Below are 14,559 nucleotides of genomic sequence, written 5' to 3'. Positions count from 1 at the left end.
AGTTAGGATTCGTTCGTCTGGTCATGTCTTAAATCAGTTGCAGTAACATTTTTACAAAATTTAATATCACTTTCATTTCTCTATCTTTGAATGCTTTCTTTCAACCACTACGATTGAACAATCATGAAAAGGAAAACTCACCAGAGGCCTAACTGTATGTATGAGCCGCATACTGATCATGTTATTAGTATATCAATAGGAGGAGACATCAGTGGTGTGATTAGGTGAGAGGAAAAGTATGAGCAATATTAAGACTAAACCACTAACATTTCTGACTAAGGAGTCATTCATTTGTTTACCGGTGACATTGACTCTATATTTGATTCTGTATATGCATCATGGGCCAGAAAGAGAGAGAGACACACACACACACACCTTCTCACACTCACTGGTTACATGTGTATGAGGTCTTCTCTTCGCTAAACATTTAGGCTGTTATTCCACTTTTGGGAGGCGTTAATCTCTGCACTGAATGTAAAAATGGAAACAAAGCTGCTCCATAGAGGAGATAAGAATTGACGCAAAAGAATGTGTGATACCTTAAAAGATCCCTGAGCTTTCTGTAAACTCAGGGTTAGTTGAGTTAATTGTGGCTTTCTCTCTGTGACGGGAGCAGAAAACTGAGCCGCCGCTCGTGTAACATCTTGCTCCTCGGAATACCAAAGTGATCCAAGGAACAAGAAAACAGAACGATACAAAAGGCATGTTTCCCCAGACTGCATACAAAAATAGACTTAAAATCATACATAACACCCACTTTCTTCAATCTCTCCCTTTCCCTGCTTTTTCTGTCTTCTGTCTGTCCTGCCACCCCGTCCTTTCTTTGAAGATTGTGCACGGTAACCTTTCTAAATACCTTGCTCATATCCGCAAGAGAAGTTAAATATTTCATAGGTTATTTATATATTAAATCAAATTAGTATTATTATTTAATCAGCCAACGTTTGCCAATAACACAGAGTGTTATTGCATTAACACAAATCTGTTGTACAGTACACAGCCTATTATTACTATTCCCATCATCTTGAAGTACATTGTTTGTTGTATGTGCTGCGGAAATCAGCCTGTAAATAAGAAATATGAGTTAATCTGAAAAACATCCTGTCACTCTCTCTCTGTGTCTGTAGTTACTGCAGGTTTTCTTGAGAAGCTTACAGGAAACACAAGGAGGTGTTCCTTAGACCACAGTGGGTTTTGGGGGGCGTTAAATGTCCATTAGGACTGCACTATATCTCTCTCCATGGTGCGGTGAAAAGCCCCGGCACTTACCAGCAGCCTGCAGCCTGTGGTGGCATCTTCTCACTGAGGCTGTGGGATGAACGTCAGAAACATGGTCATGGTTGTCATTTTAAATGTGATGTTCTTGCATTCTCTGATAATTGCATTTTTATGACTGCTCCTACAGTAGAAAAACGATCCAAACAAAGCCTTGTTTCAGTTGAAAGCACATCAGCTCCCTTGTAGCGGACGACTACAGATCGAATAGAAAGTGAGATTTGGAGGCTTTGTAAACCATTTTCGTCAGTAGAGGGGTCGCTAAGCGTGGCTTAAATGGGAAAAGTTGACATCCGATCACCAATCATGGTGGAACTTTACAAGAAGGAAAACTCGACGGAGCAAAGACTGAAGCTTGTGACCACAGCTGCCCTATGTGTGTGTGCAGTGACACGTCAAAGAGGCTCTTGTTCACGACACAAGCTTCTCCTCCTTTTCCACAATCCAAGAGAACCGAGACTCGTTCAACAAATGTTGTGCTTTATTCAGACCATCAGGGAAAGAGCGAGAAATACATTGAAATATATTAACTGTCCCATGCTGCTCAGAGTAATCGCATTGACTCTTCTGCCGATGGTTCCATCTTCTCCTCTTGCGCCATACGCAGTCAGACAATATTAAACATGTTTTGACTTTATGTCAAGACAAGAAAAAGATTTTATTAATAATATATATATTTATACATTGGAAATTTGTCTGCGACAGTGAAAAGTCATCTGGTGTAAGGTGGATGTCAGTCATGAATATTTTTTTATATCAAATATTTCACCTGTAATTATTTGACCACATTGGGTGCCAGCGCAGACAAGCTGTAAACACAAACACTGACATCACCTTTTAAGTTGATATGGCTAACTTGTTAGCAGACAGTTAGCAGACAGTTATCTATTTACACATCCGAAAGACACTAAGTTTGCAGGAAACTAATGCAAAGGCAGCTGATTGCTGATTTAATTGCTGTAGTCAGATTTCCAGGTCACGTGCGTCAAGTGCTACTCACACGTTTTAGCTTTGCTTCATTAATTAGCACTTCCTCAGTTGTTTGTGAAGTGTCCCGTCAAAATAATGAGACGCCATTCATTATTAACGATAATTCATCTGCACATTCATAATTCATCGTCGATGGAGCCCACAGGGAGGCCAGAGTTTGGTGACCTAAAACTTCATTACATTGTCTCAAGATTATTGGGAACTTTGCTGTCCCTGGTGAGGGTTTATGGCGGGTCAGTCCCATCACGGAGGCTGATGGCGATGATGAGGAGGGTGATGATGAGGATGGTGACGTACGGAGATGTGTGTGTGTGTGCTGTGAAAATGAGCATTTCTCTGCGTGTGCACAGGTTTAAGAGTGTACACTAAGGTACAGCTGAGTGTGCGTATGGCGTATATAAGAACCCTTTTGGATCTCGACACCCCCATGCAACCCCCCCCCCCCCCACCACCACCACCACCCTCGTCCTCCCCATTCTGTGTAAATGAAAATGCAAGGCTATATTTGGACAGAGATGATGTCACAAGTGGTTTGAGCGATGAGCCTATAACTGTTGGAGTCGGTTTGTGTGACAGTCTGACAAACCCTGGAGTGCTCCAGTGACAGACTGGGATCTGCTGGCTACTGGCTGACACAACAGAAAGTAAGTACTCTGACTTCCTTACTGACGGGGCTTAGTTTGCCTTTTTTACAGGACCTGTGGCTGAGTTGAATTCTTGTGTGTATATGTATGAATGGGATGCTACAGGAAATGTAGTTTTCTTGTTGGTTTGAATCGGATATTTTGCTGAATCTCTTCTTCTTTCAGATTTTTAAAAAATCCTTTCTGTCAAATAAACAGAGCAACTGCATATTTTGTATTCATAATTGAAATGAAGTGGTGTTAAGGAAACAAATATGTCTAGTTGCATTAAAGGGAATTGGATTTTCTGTTTTGCTGTAAGGATGTATCAAAAGTCATTTCATATATATAAATATAAATATGTGTTTTACTCAGAAATATGATGTACAGAAGCTTTGAAAGCATTACAACCTGTGCACATACAATATATACATATATGAATATATATATATGTATATATATCAAATGAAAAAATGTATGTAGAGCTGAAACAATCAATTGACAGAAAAATAACAGCAGCTACTTTGATAATCAAAATCATCGTCATTTTTCAAGCAAAAATCCTACATATTATCTGGTTCCAACTTCTTAATTATGCGGATTTGCAATTTGCTTTTCTTTTTCTTGTGTGACACTACATTTAATATCTTTGGGTTTCGGACTGCAGGTCAGACAAAACAAGGATTTTTAAGACATCACCGTGACTTTTGACAAATTGTGAAGGTTTTATATTTTCTGCTATTACATAGATAATATTAGTCAACTCATTAAATACAAAATTGTCCAGTTATATTGTTAGTTGCTAGATGCAAACCTATTTACTACACAAAAGGAAAAAAGAATATTCATAACACCAGTGTTGAACTGGTTCGTGCTTGGGAGGTGCCGGAGTAATATTGTTACTGAAGCATTGAGCACAGCTTTAAATTGTATGTGACTGTATGTGAATTATGGATTGTATAGAATTATAAAAAAAACAATCATTTTAATCGAATTCAGAATTTACATAGAAATGACACAATTTCAAGTATGTTAAACTCTGACCTGTGCGCTGATTATATAAACTGGTACATGTCTGTGCTGTCTTTTTACCAGGTCTTCACCGTTAAATAAAGGTTGATTTCAACAAATATTGCCCTCGCCCTCCGTAACAATAAATCACACTTTGCTGTATCTTTGTTGATCCAGGTAATCGCCCTACACTATGTATCACCTAAGGGTGCCTGTGCTTCTCCTCATCCTGCTTGTGTTGCTGCGCTGCATCACCGCTGCCCCAAGCTTCAGGTAAGTGTTCACGCGCTACAAGCAGAGCACTGAGCTCGTTGGTGTGACCTCCGGATCAGACCGGAGGTCAGCAGACAAGCAGCTGAATATAAGGGACATGGTGCGACAAGTGGGACTGTAATGTCCTGTGTGAGGAGCAGCAGGGCATTGATAGCTCTGGAGGTAGAAGCCAATTGTGCTTTTTGTGTGGGGAAAAGTGCCTTCGTTGTGCAACTCATGTGGAGCTAAGTGCTCACTTTGTCTTCTTGCTCTCGGGACTAGTGGATGTTTTGAAGAGGCTATAATCAGCTATCAGTGTGAAACGATTTGGACCTTTTCCATTTCTGACTCAGGTACTTCACTCCCAGCTCATCCAGCGAGCGGGAAAGTGGTCTCCCAGACAGCGACGGCTGGTTAGCTGCAGGGTTAATCTCCAACCCTTTCCTCGGCCTCGTGGGTACACGACCGCTGAGGGGGCTCACAGCGATGAACAGGTAACGGCATTTACAGGAACCGGCAGAAGCATTAAATCCCCATTACATGAAAAACATTCTCTCTCTGTACTTTTCTGTACCCAGCCACCACATACAGAAAAGGAAATGCAACACAGCCACCTGCGTCACCCAAAGGCTAGCAGACTTCCTGGTCCGCTCCAGTAACACTATCGGCACCGTCTACGCACCCACCAACGTGGGATCTGACACCTACGGGAAGAGGGACCTACTGCAGCCTCCCATCTTCCTGCCTCTCTAGTGCCGACGGAGGAACGTCCCAGCGCTCTGATGATGTAACCGCACATCTTATGTAACAGTGATTGTGAGAATGACGTGACTAAACGGTGACATTGATGGTGATGATTACGAACAGAGTTTTCTCGTTTTATTTGATAGACTTTAAGAAACAGTGCCTTTTAATTTAAAACATCAAAAGTCAATATTGTGTTCTTTCTTTTCTGACTTTGTGCATGTCGTGGCTCTGTTAACGCTGTTCCACACTGGCGTGATGTGAATATAACAATACATCAAAGTGAATAACAAAACAATAAATAAAAGAAAACAGATGTAAAGCCATATGAAATAAATGTTGATTTTGATAATAAAATTGTGAATATATATATATATATTTTAATCTGTATGCGTTTTAAGCCACATCATGACATATTATGTGGCAAATGTATGCATGACTTGCTTCATCATCTTTCTCTGTAAGTAAGCCCGCAAGACATCCAATAGATCAGATTAGAAGAGCTACATTAACGAGAGTCATGTCCTGGGAGTTGACACAGGTAACCGAGGAGGAATGCCATGCTCCCTATACGTGCATGTAATGTTGACCTGTAGACCATGGCATGTCTGAGTCATTGCCTGGTAACATAGAGGCCTTAGAGAGCGTATACGCCGGATGCCTTTTAGGCTCTAAAAGACACAATAGCATTTGGTTGAATTTACTGACTCCATTTGTTCAGTCTGTTTGTTTTGGTACAAATTCAACCTCTGCTTTTATGCAATCTAATGTCATCTTTTAGCACAATATTTTGAAGGAATAGTTCAACATATTTAGAAATGCACTCATTTGCTTCCTTGCCGAGAGTTAGAAGATTTCACTAACGTGTCTGTACAGTAAATATGCAGCTGGTACCAGAGGTCAGTCAGCTCAGCCTGGGATAAGGACTAAATGGGGAAACAGCTATTAAGTCTCGGGTCTGAGCCAAAAAATGGTCCAACAGATTTGTCATTTTTACACTTCAGTTTTTGTCCAGATTAGACAACACTTAGCACACTACTGTACCAAGTGCACCTTACCACGGACAGCACCTTCGCAGATGACAAAATGCAAATCCACAAAACAATTGTTTATTTGAATACTGTATAATAACACTGGTGAACACAGAAGACAACATCATTAATAATTGTCAGATCCCTTTTAAGACTAAACACAAGGTATTTGTCTCTCTACATTGCAGGCTGCCGGCTAAGAAGTCGACTGTGACAGCTGTTGAATACGGCTTTCTAGCCGTCTTTGTATGATTTTTTTTATATCGGCATTTCCACCGTGTGTCCCAAAAATGTACTCTAGCAGTTTGTGCAGAACACAGCATTTCAGTTGCAGAGGTACTTTATGAAGGAAGGAGCTCTAGATAAGACCGACTTTCTCTGCTGCGACAGCTAACTGTTAACTGTGAGAGTTTCTGTCGGACAACGACACATTGATTGATTGACACACAGTGTTGAATTCAGACGTGTTGCATTTTTCACGTTTTTATATTGGGCAAGGTAAACATTTGTGGGAAAGAAGATGATGAGCGTCTATATAAGCACTGAAAACAAGTATGATAATATCCTTATCTTAAACGTTGTGAAAACAGGGACGATTAAGTGTTTTACAGATATAAACTAAGCTATCTTTTCCTGCATGAAATATAAGAGGGATTAGATGTTGTTCACAGGGAGTTATGAGTTGATAAAACCTCATAACTGAATTTAGTTATCCGTGATACTTCTATGTTTCCCCCCCCCCCCTCATAATATATTAATGTTGCATTGTGCAAAGGTGAGGTAAAAGACACATTTCCAATACGGTGGACAATAACATTTGCATTGCATTGTGACGAATGCTCATTTCGACAGCATTCTTCAGCAAAATGATTAATTTGGTTGAAATATACAACATGCCAGTATGTATTTGTACTTCTAGTTAATTAGAAGCCTTAGCATTTACAGCCCAATAAATATGATCAGGTTAATTAACTGTGATCCCATAACATGATCAATAATGGAGGCCGTTAACCTTACAAAACTCAACTTAACTCCTGGTTACATGCATTGTACTGCCAGTAATCTATGCATTGGTGTGCTAACAATTCAATGGGTGTTTTGTGGCATTTGGTTGGCTTTAAAGTTAAGTAAATAATATGGTCAAGGGCCACACAGCCTATTGAAATATATCCACAAAAACATCCAAGAGCACTTTTAATCAATGAAAATATATATGTATATGTTGCATACATTACAGTTAGTGTTTTTACATCATAAACAAACTCCATTTGTCCAAAATTCCTATATATCTGTGATCACAGTACTGTATTCCATATAGTCATGCGTTTATTCAGGGTATCGTAATGTAAATCAAGAGGGGAGGTATGACGCACAGCATTAACCTGTGGTTGATTACCGGTGACCCAATCATCGCAGACAGTGACATCAATACTCCCATGCACGGTTAACACCGGCATAAAAGGTTTTTCAAAAATAGAACAAGTGGCGGCTTTCGCTGACGAATCCAAAAACAATGCAGCCATTATCCGCCAAACACCCTGACAGCGAATGGGGATCGTGTCAAGATCTGTTGATTACTTCATGTAAAATCACAAATGGCACTGTACTTCAACTGCTATCCGGTGGTGAGTTGTTTATCACTGCTGTAATGGCGGTGGATGGATGTTTTGATGGAATTTCAGATCTGATTCATGACACGGCAACCACATTAATCTCTGACATTAAAGATACAAATATAAACAGGAGGGTTGCCCGATACCACCAAAGTGTAAAACAAAGGACTGTAACCTACTCCCACTGCAAAGTTGATTTGTTTTATTGCAGGGACTAGAACTAGACAACAAGTAAATCAACATAAGGTAACATTTTCTGATTCTAGCAATAATATCCTTTCATTGCCAAATGTTTCTCTCAAAGACTGAATATACTGCTCTGTGTATTAAGCAACTTGTGCATTTTTGTATATTTACATTCTACCTTATGTTCGGCCATGACTGTGTAAATGAGAGGCACTTAAAGCTGTTACATTCATTTAGTCTATTCCTACTGAGCCATTTAAGGTGATTCTAATTCTAATTAGTGATATTAAAATTGCCCTATATTTTCAATTGCCGTTGACAAACGCACAAAATGCCAATGCAAATTATGACATGGTGGATTTAGCTATAGGGTAAAAAAAATTGGGGTTTTTAATCTTGCATACTGTACAGTAGGTCTAAGTAGTTTGAGTAGATGGGGACATAATTGACCCTAATATAGCTAGCACTGCAGATATGTGAAACAAGTCATTAAATGATGTCCACGAACAAATTTAATGAAACATAAACAAATACAAATCGTTGTAAATATAATTAGGTATCACATGGCCCTGCACAGGGTTGGCTGGAAATTAGATGCATGGGTAGAAGGGAAGCTCTGTTTGTTATTGGTGAAGAAGTTAAACAAACATACAGGGCCTAAGTCTTTTTCAAATCAGTTACATATCATTTTTAATTGATTTAACTTACTTTGTTAGGCTATTTTCATTGTAGACATTTATACTTGTCAAAGTAGGAAATAACAGACTTACTATAGTTCCATGGCCTTGTTCTGTTTGACTGTCCCAATAAACCATGACAGTATGACAGGGAGCCATTACACAATACTAGCAGGATCCTGAAACTAAACCATATAAATGGAATCCAGCGATTATAATTTTTTGCAAAACATATTCCTGTGATCCTGTCTTTACGTGAATGCCTTAGCATGATAGAGGCATTCATATTAAATGTGGAAACTTTCAATCATACTGACAACAACAACTCCATGCATCGACTAAAAATAATAAATAAAGTTTTGACAGATGTGTAGATATTGTAGTTACTATGCGATATTCTTCCTTCCATAGACCTGTGGTGTCTCACAAACGTATGTCAAAGCGCGTTCAGTGTGTGCGATTGGAAAACCTTCCTGCTGCTTGCCGTAGTTACTTGTAAACACGGAAGTTACGTTGCCTCTGTGCTCTATTGTCATGTGCTAAAGGAAATTTTGGGCATCTAGCTATCACAGGAGTTGTTTTAGAGCATTTAAACACGTACCAATTACCAGTTGGGTCTTAAATGTTTATCAAAGTGTCCATGCAGAGAGAGAAAAATATATAACCACCATTTTGTCTGAAAATGCAAAGAAAGCTAGTGTTAGCTAGATACCGTTAGCTTTGCAATTTTCTATAAGGAATGGCGGACAGAAAAGAGAAGACATTTAGGTTTGTGATCGTGGGAGGTGGCATCGCGGGTGTGACATGTGTTGAGCAGGTGAAAAATGAATTGTTAAGTATCACGTAAGGTCTACACAGAATATATCTATGAACCTAGCTTGGTACCGAGGCTGTACTGTAGTGCATGTCCTATAGCTACGATGCATTAACTTTAATCTTCATTGACAGCTGTCATCCCAGATTCCATCAGCTGACGTGGCTCTGATTACAGCAGGTCCCCATATCAAGGCAGTGACCAACTATAAACAGGTCAGGAGGAGGATGATGATGATGAGGGTGGTGGTGGAATTGAGGGAAAACATCATACATACACATATACTAAAACAGACGGGGTTTGTTTCCCACGTGGTCTCTCATACAATAAATATACGTTTATCAGATATTGAAACTTATTCATTTTTTTATGGATATATTCTACTTTGTATTGATGTGTCAAACACCTGTCCTACACAATTTGCTCTAAATATTCTGTACCCTTTTCTTTTGTTGTCCTTGGCAAGGTGTCCAAGACGCTCGAAGAGTTCGATGTTGAGGAGCGACCATCCAGTGTTTTGGTGGAGAGGTTTCCCAACCTTACTGTCATCCACTCTGCTGTGAAATCACTTGACACACAATCACATGTAAGGAGCTGTTTTGCAGAGTTGAACAGAAACCGATAGATCGAGATAGTGTGCATGAATACAATCATTTTGTATTCTATGTTTTGTTGTGTTTAGATAACTGTTTCTGGCTTGGTATTCGAGATTTAATAAGAAGTAGTGACTGCTGGTATTATTTGTATGTAACTCACAACTGTAAACAACAAGCCAACCCTGCTGTAATTCCCCATTAGTTTTTTACTGATTATAATGTTATATTTTTCATTACACTGACTGACTGATTTCCTGCAACATATTTCAACAAAGGCTTTTTGGTGACTATTATCAGCCTACTATCGCCATCTTGTGGACATGCGGCTACAGCACGTGGTCAAAGTGCAGTATATAGGGCTGTGATTACTATGAGTTTTATATCCAAAATACAACACCAGTGTGTGAAAAGAGAAACTAAAATCAAAGCTTCATGTGAAAATGAATCTCTACTTCTCGTTCTTCTTTCTATTTGCAGTATGTGGAAACCGCAGACGGCCGGGTTTTCGGTTATAAGAAGCTGTGTATCTGTGGAGGGGGCACACCCAAGCTCCTAACCTGGGACAATCCTTATGTGCTGGGGATACGGGACACAGACAGCGCCCAGGTACAACCCTCTGGGTGTTTCTGAAATTCCTTAAGACACTGAACAAATAAGTAACAAGAAAGAACACCCTTCGGCTTTATTTTGTTTGTGTTTTGTGCTGTGTGCCATTTACGTCCTTCCCTGTGAATGTGATGTTTCTGCTAAGGTACAGTAAATTCCACAGAGTTCAGCAACTCCAACGGCTCCAATATCTGTTGCATTTGTTTAAAGCATGAAGGTAATAACATAATGTATACAGTTCTATCATTTGAATGTAGACATCTAGAAACGGTGAAAACAACACATAACAGCGGTTAAGGGGTCAGGGGTTAAACAAAACAAAAATAAATACGAATGCTTCACGGTTTCCCATGTTTTTGTGTTTCAGCATCTTCAAAAGCAGTTATCTAGTGCAAAGAGAATCGTTGTTGTTGGCAATGGTGGGATTGCCCTGGAATTAGTGTAAGTAAACTATAACCAAAATGCTGGAACAAAAGTTTCATGTGTTCATTTTTCGGACATGTGTGATTGGGATCCTACGTCTCTGTTATACTTATTAAAATTTAAATGTTTACGTTCTTCCATCTAAAGAGCATTGAGCCAATATGAAACCCCTTCATTAAACGTTCCGCCATGTTCAGAGATTATTCACTCTGTCCAGTCACTCCGTGCCTCTGAACATCTTCTCTATAGGTATGAAGTGGAGGGCTGCGAGGTGATCTGGGCTGTGAAGGACAAGGCCATAGGAAACACCTTCTTTGACGCCGGGGCAGCACAGTTCCTCATTCCATCACTGGAGGTGGACAAACCAGGAAAAGCTGCTCCCTGTAAGAGACCTCGCTACACCACCGAGGAACCAGGACCAGGAGCGTCCCAGACCTTCACAGCAGGTCTTCATTTTATTTTTATTCAAATGTACGTAAATATCCTCGTTTTCTCTCCTGCTACAGTAGCATCTGTCCCAACATGATGATATTCTTGTTTTTGTGTGTTCATTTCAAGATAAAAACGCACGAAGGCATGGCTCTGGTCCTACAGAGGCTGGCAGTGCCCTCGGTCCAGACTGGCACGAGGGAATAGTTCTACGAGGAGCAGAGCAGGTGAGATAGTGTGTCAGTCCTTTGTTACTGAGAGCCTCTGCGCCAATCCTCAAGCACGGTGGTCAGCTTAGGAAGTTTATTTGTGTAGATACCACCGTCTGCATGTCTTTACCTTCTGTTATGTTATACCTCCCTCTGCTGGCGTGTGCTCAGCTGTCCCGCAGAGTTTCACTGGAATACCAGTGTGAGGTGGAAAAAATCTTCACCTCTGCGGAGTTGCTCAATTCCCCTCAGCAAACACTCAGACCTGAGAACGGTGAGAACTAGACCGGCTGCTCGGATTTGACCTGTGACTCATCCTTTCCTCGCTCCCTTTTTTTCTCCCCCCTCCAACTTTTCACCCCTTGAGCTTTTCTCTCTCCTCAGAAGGATCCTGGCCAGTTTACGTCAAGCTGACAAATGGAAAAACATTTGGCTGTGATTTTGTTGTCAGTGCCACCGGTGTCGTGCCGAACACTCAGCCATTTCTCCACGGCAACAATGTAAGTAAACTCACCCGTGTCATATTTGCTTTAGGGTATCTTTGTAGTTTTCTATGAGATTCAAGTACTTCCTGTTGTTTCTTATTCATCATATGGTCCCACAGCTGACCAGCTAGTTAGAAACGCACATCAAGTGGCAAATTAAGGACTAAATTAGTTCATTGACCATTAGGTCTGCCATTGTATCAATGACAACATCTTGGAAAATAATTGCGACGGCAGCCCGCTTGTACTCTACAGCACTGCAATTCTGCCTCTTCTTGTACACAGTCTGAGGTTATGTAATGCAGCGGGGTATTAAGGCCTCTAGATATCACAGAAGGACAGATCAACTTTCATCAATTACTTGAATGGAAAGCCTTCTCCCCCTCAAAACGAATGTGCATTTTACAGGAAAGAGTTTGCTAATTACTTTGTTTTACCCATTTGTGAACATTTAGTGTTAATTATACTTTGGTTCGTAATGCTGATTTTGTTTTTGGGGGGCGGGGGGCTTTACGTATTTAGTTTGCACTGGCAGACGATGGCGGCCTGCAGGTAGATGACCACATGATGACATCAGAGCCAGACGTGTATGCTGCAGGAGACGTGTGCACTGCATGCTGGGAACACAGCGCACTGTGGCAGCAGGTAAACTAAGCGGCAATTCATTGCATGACAGCCAGTGTTATTCCTCAGACTTTGCACCTTTAGAAACTGCAGTACGTAGGATAGCGCCTGATTGCAAATTATTTAAATCGACCAAACTGATTTTGTCATCAGTCATGAACATCTTTTACTAGAGTTGAAGGACAAACCTGATATCCTTGATGTAACTTAATAAGTAGTTTACAGACAAACTGTACTGAGTCAGTCATACATAGGATAGCATTGAAAATAGGTATGGAAACTGAAAATATACAATATTCTAACTTATTGTGGCCTGTAAAAAAGGCCAGTTTGTCTTGAAATGAGTCAGTTTAAGCAGTCGAGAAAACGGGCTTGTTTCAGTCCCCTGGCACTGATCGATCATCAGGGGGTTAGAAGAGTCCATATGCGAAGGTTTGTGCATGAGGAGTGAGATTGGTCAGGGTAATGTAATCAGGGGAAGAGTGGGAGCAGAGTAAGACGCTCTGTGGCCACAATCTAGCATCTACCAAAAAACAGTGTTGTAGGGCTACTTCCTCTATAGATTTGAATCTCGTGTGTGTGTGTGTGTGTGTGTGTGTGTGTGTGTGTGTGTGTGTGTGTGTGTGTGTGTGTGTGTGTGTGTGTGTGTGTGTGTGCGCGCGTGCGCAGATGCGTTTGTGGACGCAGGCCCGTCAGATGGGCTGGTACGCCGGCCGCTGCATGGCAGCACACGTCTTGTCTGAACCAATAGAATTAGACTTCTGCTTCGAACTCTTCTCACACATCACCAAATTCTTCAACTACAAGGTGCGTGACTTTTTTACAGCAGGGGGGGCGAGGGGGGGGGGGATCTGTTTAAATAATAACAAAAATGTTAATCATCTACTGTGCAAATTATAATTGGTTACTTTCAAGACTCTTCAGGTTCATTTCACAGCGCTACTTTAGTGTCTCTAAACAAGTGTCTCTAAACAACACAACTTCCTCTCTGCTCATTCCACAGGTGGTCCTGCTGGGGAAGTTCAATGGGCAGGGGCTGGGGCCCGACCACGAGCTGCTGTTACGCTGTACCAAAGGCCAGGAGTATGTCAAGGTGATACTGACGAGAAAGTCCACGCACCCACGCTCTCGTGTGTTAGCGTACCCAGTGTTATTTAACAACCAAAAATGCTTCACTTACATCAAAAAGGGATTTCTCTCTCTCTCTCTCTCTCTCTCTCTCTCCCATTTCTACCCTGTGCTCTCTCTAATAAAGGTGAAAATGTCCCTAAAATAATCTTAAGAATCACAAGTTGCTTGGATGCTGTTAGTCATTCTTGTAGTAGCCAGTGGCATCTGGAAAATGTCCCACTTGAATTTTTGTAGCTGTGTGAAAGAAGCCACTGTTTTTCTGTGGGTATGATTCAATGCTGCTGAAGAGCCGGAAGCAAAACCCTGATCAGCTGGTTATTTGTTGAACTTGTAAAGGGACAGCATCTGTGGATGTCGTCATGTCATCAGAATAATTCCCCCCCCCCCCCCCCCCCCCCCCCTCCACTGGAGAGATCATCAAGTCCAGCATCCGATCTCACACGATTCACCCCTGTGTGAATCTCACACGATTGACCCCTGTGTGTCTGTTCCAGGTCGTTCTCAGTGGAGGTAGGATGGTGGGAGCGGTGCTAATCGGGGAAACAGACCTGGAAGAGACCTTTGAGAACCTGATCCTCAACCAGATGGATCTGACCCCGTACGGAGAGGAGCTGCTCAACCCCAACATTGATATCGAGGACTACTTCGACTGAGCATGAGGGGTTTGATTCAGCAACTTGTTTGGGCCTGACGAATGTCTGAAAGGCATGAGAAGGAAATGTGCATTCTGTCCTTTCCATTTTTTTAACAGGCAATGAGAAGAAGCTGTCTGACGAAGTAGCAATTGTCTTGTAAATTATTGAATATATTTTTCCTTTAAAATAAATTATTTTCAAAACA

General features: G+C 41.1%; 2 protein-coding genes across 3 annotated transcripts; both read left to right on the top strand.

Moving 5' to 3' along the window:
* Nucleotides 1–4,092: 4,092 nt before the first annotated feature.
* iapp (islet amyloid polypeptide) lies at nucleotides 4,093–4,904 on the top strand (the record flags this gene model as incomplete). Its single annotated transcript, XM_079294375.1, has 3 exons — nucleotides 4,093–4,172; nucleotides 4,505–4,645; nucleotides 4,730–4,904. The coding sequence occupies 3 exons, from the start codon at nucleotides 4,093–4,095 to the stop codon at nucleotides 4,902–4,904; spliced, it is 396 nt and encodes a 131-aa protein (XP_079150501.1).
* Nucleotides 4,905–8,923: 4,019 nt separating this feature from the next.
* On the top strand, nucleotides 8,924–14,559 carry pyroxd1 (pyridine nucleotide-disulphide oxidoreductase domain 1). 2 transcript variants are annotated; one of them, XM_079294314.1, is made up of 13 exons: nucleotides 8,924–9,219; nucleotides 9,351–9,431; nucleotides 9,683–9,802; nucleotides 10,290–10,418; nucleotides 10,786–10,859; nucleotides 11,091–11,287; nucleotides 11,400–11,497; nucleotides 11,651–11,753; nucleotides 11,867–11,979; nucleotides 12,487–12,609; nucleotides 13,258–13,395; nucleotides 13,592–13,681; nucleotides 14,214–14,559. In XM_079294314.1, the coding sequence occupies exons 1-13, from the start codon at nucleotides 9,142–9,144 to the stop codon at nucleotides 14,370–14,372; spliced, it is 1,503 nt and encodes a 500-aa protein (XP_079150440.1). In that variant the 5' UTR covers nucleotides 8,924–9,141; the 3' UTR covers nucleotides 14,373–14,559. The 2 variants fall into 2 exon arrangements, with proteins under 2 accessions (XP_079150440.1, XP_079150439.1); XM_079294313.1 differs by having other exon boundaries at nucleotides 11,864–11,979.

This window comes from Melanostigma gelatinosum (genome assembly GCF_949748355.1).
Source record: "Melanostigma gelatinosum genome assembly, chromosome: 22".
Taxonomy (NCBI): Eukaryota; Metazoa; Chordata; class Actinopteri; order Perciformes; family Zoarcidae; genus Melanostigma; species Melanostigma gelatinosum.
Note: the sequence above shows the minus strand (reverse complement) of the source record. Positions and strands in the feature narration are given on the sequence as shown.

Coding starts and splice junctions, on each gene's coding strand:
- pyroxd1 (XM_079294313.1), top strand. CDS start 9,142: ATGGCGGACAGAAAAGAGAAGACATTTAGGTTTGTGATCGTGGGAGGT. Junction 11,288..11,399: donor GTCCCAGACCTTCACAGCAG/GTCTTCATTTTA, acceptor GTTCATTTCAAG/ATAAAAACGCACGAAGGCAT. Junction 11,980..12,486: donor CATTTCTCCACGGCAACAAT/GTAAGTAAACTC, acceptor TTACGTATTTAG/TTTGCACTGGCAGACGATGG.